The following is a 6,000-nucleotide window of genomic DNA, read 5'->3' as shown; positions in this document are numbered from 1 at the left end:
TGGAAAAGACATGATCCTAAACTGGAAATGGTGATTTTAGCTTCTCAGCCTGCAGACACGAGTTTCTTTTTTTAACCTATTTTTTATTTTAAATTTAAGCCTTGAATTGCTGACCTATGGTGTCTCTGTTCTTCTGGAGCCTTTACCTCAGCAGTAATAGGTTAAAAATAAGTAAAACATCACATGAAATATTAGAATTTATGCTGTATTTGTGGCTTGTTTTCTGATCTGGCATTTAGAAAGACACAAAAGCAAGTCACACAGAAATCTCAGAAGGAGATATCTTAAGTTGGTACCAGATAATAGTTGAAGAATTTCCCTTCATTACTTACTCTGGGTCTCATTGTAAGACTCTTTAAAAGAGAACAGTTTTAGCTCCACCTTGTGGTAACCTATGTGGAAAGCCAGGCTCAGATCCTGCTCCTCTGTGGGGTAGGGGAGTAGTAAGGTATAAAGAAATTATTTCATTTCTTTTCGTAGGAAAAGAAATTTGCCTTGACCAATAGTCTCAGACTGTGCAGAAATGGGCTTTTTGTGGGAAGCACTTCTAATATCAGAAATATCAGCATAACCACTGCTGATCTTTATATATCATCTTGCCAGTAGACCTTATGAGTATGGCTTTATACTAGTGCTAATGTTCAACTGTAGTAATATATATTACAACAATCCAGGTTTCTAGATTCTTTTTCAAATTCAGAAGATCTGAGAGCATTAGGTCCACAATAATTAGCAGAACTAAGTATAATGCTTGGTATCTATTGCAGATCCATTCCAAGTTGGAAATAGCAAAAGCTGTGTAAAATAAAACATTTTGTACACCAACAGTGTATAACATGTTCCTTTACATCCTTGGCACTGCTAGTTCCTGCAACAATTTAAATGATGTTTATTTCTGTGCAAAAACATAGTGTGGGAAAAAAAGAGGGATGACACTGTTCAAAAAGAAATGTACTCAATACCTGACTCATATAACTCCTCTGTATATCTGTATACAAACCATAGCCCTGTATATAAACCATAACCCCTCTGTATATAAACATAGCCCTTTACAATAAAAATTAAAATTAAGCCAGGTGTTCCCTGGCTCATACCTATAATCTTAGCTTCTCAGGAGACTGAGATCTGAGGATCGAGGTTCAAAGCCAGCCCAGGCAGGAAAGTCCTTGAGACTCTTATCTCTAATAAACCACCAGAAAACCAGAAGTGGAGCTGTGTCTCAAGTGGTAGAGCACTAGCCTTGAGCTGAAGAGCTGAGGGACAGTGCCCAAGCCCAGAGTTCAAGCCCCATGACCAACAAAATGTTTTCACTATATTTGATGTCAGTGCCCTGCATCTTGTATATACAACTTCTCTAATTCGGAGAGGGGAAGGGAATAAACAAAATGCTTAAATAAGGATACAGGTTGACCCATTGTAACAATGCACTGTGTTGCAAACAAACTTTACAACTTGGGGGGGGGAGGTGAGGGGGAGTAGTTGTGGAGGTGGGAGGGAAGGAATGGTAGGGGAAAACAAAGGAGGCAACAATGCTCGATAGAAACTGTACTCATTACCTTGCTCATGTAACTGTAACCCCTATGTACAGCATTTTTACAATTAAAAATGTACAATAAATAAATAAATTAAATTAAATTTAAAAAAAAACAAAAAGCAGAGTGTTAAGTATCACGACTACCTAGGTTGTGATCATTCAGTCTTTTTGATAATGTCCTTCCCACAAACAGAGTGTTAAGTAACACGACTACCTAGGTTGTGATTCAGTCTTTGATGAAGTCCTTCCCACACCGCTTGGGGCCTTACAAACACTACAGGAGTAGACTCTGGTCAACCGTGTGGCCTCAGTGTATGTCAGTCTCGGTGTATTCCTGTCAGACAAGCTTGCCTATCACCTGGTAGAGCAGCTGTAACTATAATCTTGACTCTATTTTACTTTCTCATGATGTCCTTATCAGTAGTAGATTCTGGGATTTTTCCTCGTGCATTTATTTATTTCATTTTATATCATGGTTATATAAAGAAAAATAGGCTCCAGAACTTAGTACCATGTCTGACACTGCAAAATCTTCTCAGTCTAGAGGTAGTGCAACCCGACTTGTTGAAAGAATGATTGGATAAAATCCATTCATGTTGTCTTCAGTTCAATTAGAAAGGAAAAGGGGAGTCATGGATGTGCTCCTGCTATTGCTAAGGAAGAAGGCAAAGCCAGACCGCTCAGAATCGAGCAGGTATTCCTTGGCTTTGCTCGGCTGTACGCACACTGTTGGAACTTACTTACCAGTCAGCTTGACCTTGAATGTGATGCTAAGACCCTTCCAAAAAGGTCTTCCTGGATACCACCAGGAACACGGTACCACTTGATTTCCCCACATACACACAGGTTTCTGAAATTTATTTTTCATAGTGTTTCTGATCCAATTCTAAATTCTAAAATGTGTGTAAGAATCAGATAATTAAAAAAATCGGAACAAAAGCTAGGGTTTTTGTTCCTTAGAAGCAGATGCCTATATGAATCATTTATAGTTTATTTTCAATCTGCCAAGACATTAACAATAGTAAAAACATGATTGATAACCACATGAACAACATATTTAAGAAAAATGAAACTGGAAATGCATGTCACAATATCTTGTTTTGTCTTTTTTAGATGTATAGGGCTTGGAAATTAATATTTAATCTTTAAATAAATTAGCCTACATGAATAACTACAGAATATACTAACCAAGCTATAATAATAAAAGGAACATTTTGTTCATTAAAAATGTCCCCAAAGTCATTTATATTAGATTATAATATACTAAATGAAAAAATCTATAAAACTAGATGCACTGTAGGATTGAATCTATTTATGAAATCTGTGTATAAAGATTGTGAGTCTGAAAAAAATATATCAAAGTGTTATCAGAAGTTACTCTGAATGTTTTTCCTATCCATTTCTTCTATTAAAATGGATGTTTGTTAGCATTAATTAGCCACTACTATGCATTTTTAAATAATCAAAAGGATTTATATGAGAATTTTTATGGTATGAATGAAGAAAATGTTTGTCATATAATATCTAATATCCAAGATGAGGTGAAATGGTTAGATTTGTTTCCTTTACTCATAAACTTTGAGTCATAAAATCTAATCATGGAAAAGCAGCAGGACCATCCAAAGAAAAGTAGTCAAAGCAACCGTTTATAAGAGACTTTTGTTGGTCATGAGGCTTGAACTCTGGCACTGAGTGCTGTCCCTGAGCTCTTCAGCTCAAGGCTAGCACTCTACCACTTGAGCCACACCACCACTTCCAGTTTTCTGAATGGTTTATTGGAGATTAGAGTTTTACAGCTTTCTTGCCCAGGCTGGCTTTGAACTGTGATCCTCAGACCTCAGCCTCCTGAGTAGCTAGAATTGCAGGTATGAGCCACCAGCACCCAGCTTGTCAGACTTCTTAATTCCTCTCACAAATATTAAAATACTTGGTCTAGATTCATTTCTTTGCCTTCCAATTTTTCCTCACAAATTTAATTGATATGCATGTGAAAAACAATATAGAAATAAATCATAGCAATCCAACCTTCCTAGTAGAAGCCTATTCAAAATAGCTTTGGATGCAACAACCATTGTTTAAGACCTTTGTCTCTGTAGTAACACAGAAATGTTTGAAAAAAATGTTTGCAACATCTCTCTGGAGAATGAAAAGTTCAACATTTCTAAAAAAGATTAAGCATAAATCAAGGAAATATTTAGCTGCTATCAAGTTCCAAATTGTGCATTTACTTATAGAGACATTGATAGTTGGTATATACTGTCTGAACATTTATAACATTAACATTTGTTCTAAAAGTTCACCATGCTGGGCTCATGCCTGTAATCCTAGCTTCTCAGGAGGCTGTGATCTGAGGAACACGGTTTGAAACCAGCCTGGGCAGGAAAGTCTGTGAGACTCTTATCTCTAATTAACAACCAGAGAGCCAGAAGTGGAACTATGGCTCAAAGTGGTAGAGTGCTAGTCTTAAGCAAAAGAGCTCAGAGACAGTTCCCAGGCCTCGAGTTCAAGCCCCATGACCAACAAAAAATAATTATAATAAAATAAAAGTAAAAGTTCACCTTTAGGAGATGAACACTTTTAGAAATACATGTCTTATTTCATCATCCTTATGAAATAGATTAAAAACACCTCCTATATTTGACAACATAATAAATAAATTATCTGAACTTATTACCACACAATGCAAGGATGGTCCAAGTATAAATTAATATTCGCTTTATTTAGTCATGTGCCTTATAACCTACAAACAATAAATCAAGCCCATTGATAGTTAATCAATTCCTTACATCATAGCAACATTTCTTATGCAAATCACAGAAGTTCTGTTTCACAATGCAACTGCCTTAAGTTAAATTGATTCAATTGAATCCACAAGCATTTCTCCAGTGCCTACCAGTGCACAGCACTATTCTAGGCATATAAAAGAGTAAGAAGATAGGATCCCTGCTCATAAAGAGCTTACAAACTGGATAGCAAACATGACTTGTACATACAAGAAACAATAAAGGCCCATGTCAAATCATATGGAAATTAATCAAAATAAGAAACTGGAGGCCAAAGAATCCAAAGAAGCTCATGGAGGGCATGATACAGTTGGAAATGGAAGTAAATCTGGACAAGATAAGTAAAGAAAGGAAGTCTTCATTGACAGAGGAACCAGTGACCATTCTTTTTCTCAGTAGAAGAATGAGGAGAAGAAATTCAAATGGTAACCAGAACCAGAAAGTCAAATGGCAGGCAAATTGGCTAAGCTCTGGAGAGGGATACTGTAAATTTAGGAGATGCAGCAGAGGCCACAGCAGAGGAATAGGAGGGCATGGAGTACTACTCACCAAAGTCAACTCCAATGGTACAAAATTAATCATGCTTAAACACATCAATACACTAAACAAATCCATCCATTAAAACTCCCTTAACAAAGAAGGCAAGAACAATGATAGATTACGGGAACTGAAAACCACAGAATATGCTAACTGGAGGCCAACTGAGCAGACCACGAGGTGACAGCAGTCACATCTAGTGCTTTATTAATTTTTTATTTCTTTATTCTTTTTAAACTTATAAACTGGTTGGATCATTTAAGACCCATGTGTCTCCTCAAAGTAAGATACGTTTTTGGAGCCTGGGTTGATCAAAAAATCCTAACTAAAACAGGATGTTCTTATCTAAAATGTCTATTGCTTTCCATACTCGATTCAACAACCGGTCAAAAGGTTGTGAGTATCTATTTGTGGGGAATCACATTGGGGAGACAGCTTAAATAAAAGGAAAAGGAATTGGTTCCAAAAGCAAGTTTATACATGATGGCAATTATTACTTAAGTTAGAGGAGAGCAGAAGGTCACATATTTGTTCTCATAATTCAAGAAAACAATGGCAGAACCAATATGTAAGTTGAAAGTTCAATTACCAAATATACTTGGTAACCTACACTTATTGGATCACACTTATTATTAAACTCAGTTTGCTTGGATAAAAGGTTCAGAAACATCCAGGGGAGAAGACGGTTCCTTCTCTGACAAATCCTTAAATGGGAAGAAGATGAGGATCCTAGCTGGAGAAAGATGGGTGATTCCGTGTTGGACCCTGTGTGCTTGATAAGCCCTGAGCATCAGAATGGAGCAGCTGTAACTCTCCAACATTTGTTCTTTAGGTCTTTATACCGTGCATTCATTTAAGCAGGAAGGTAAGGAAGACTTCTGCACATTCCGGTAGCTGTGAAGGTTACTGCCCACCAGCAGCTGCAGCTGTTTAAAAAGAGGGTGGGGGAGGGGAGAGGGATGAGAATTGAAGAGTCAAACGAAACTTTAGCCTTTAATGTGCTAGTGGTATCCTGTATTATCCCAGAGGTGCTCCATTCTGCAACAATAGTTATCATTTTGTACTAAGAAGAATATTTCTATATTTCTTGTTTTACAAAGTCTTCTCAAATTCTAAAGAAACAAGAATGAAGGCTTTACCTATTGG

At 36.9% G+C, this 6,000-nt stretch overlaps 1 protein-coding gene across 1 annotated transcript in view; it reads right to left on the bottom strand.

Annotated features, from left to right (window-relative positions):
- Positions 1–5,757: 5,757 nt before the first annotated feature.
- Tmc1 (transmembrane channel like 1) overlaps positions 5,758–6,000 on the bottom strand; it is a 128,000-nt gene continuing 127,757 nt past the window's right edge. Inside the window, exon 21 of the mRNA XM_042699367.1 lies at positions 5,758–5,780. Coding sequence (XP_042555301.1) covers positions 5,758–5,780 — 23 coding nt within the window. The remainder of the gene's footprint in view (positions 5,781–6,000) is intronic.

The sequence above is a fragment of the Dipodomys spectabilis genome, unplaced genomic scaffold (genome assembly GCF_019054845.1).
Source record: "Dipodomys spectabilis isolate Male_0828 unplaced genomic scaffold, ASM1905484v1 ptg000241l, whole genome shotgun sequence".
NCBI lineage: Eukaryota > Metazoa > Chordata > Mammalia > Rodentia > Heteromyidae > Dipodomys > Dipodomys spectabilis.
Note: the sequence above shows the minus strand (reverse complement) of the source record. Positions and strands in the feature narration are given on the sequence as shown.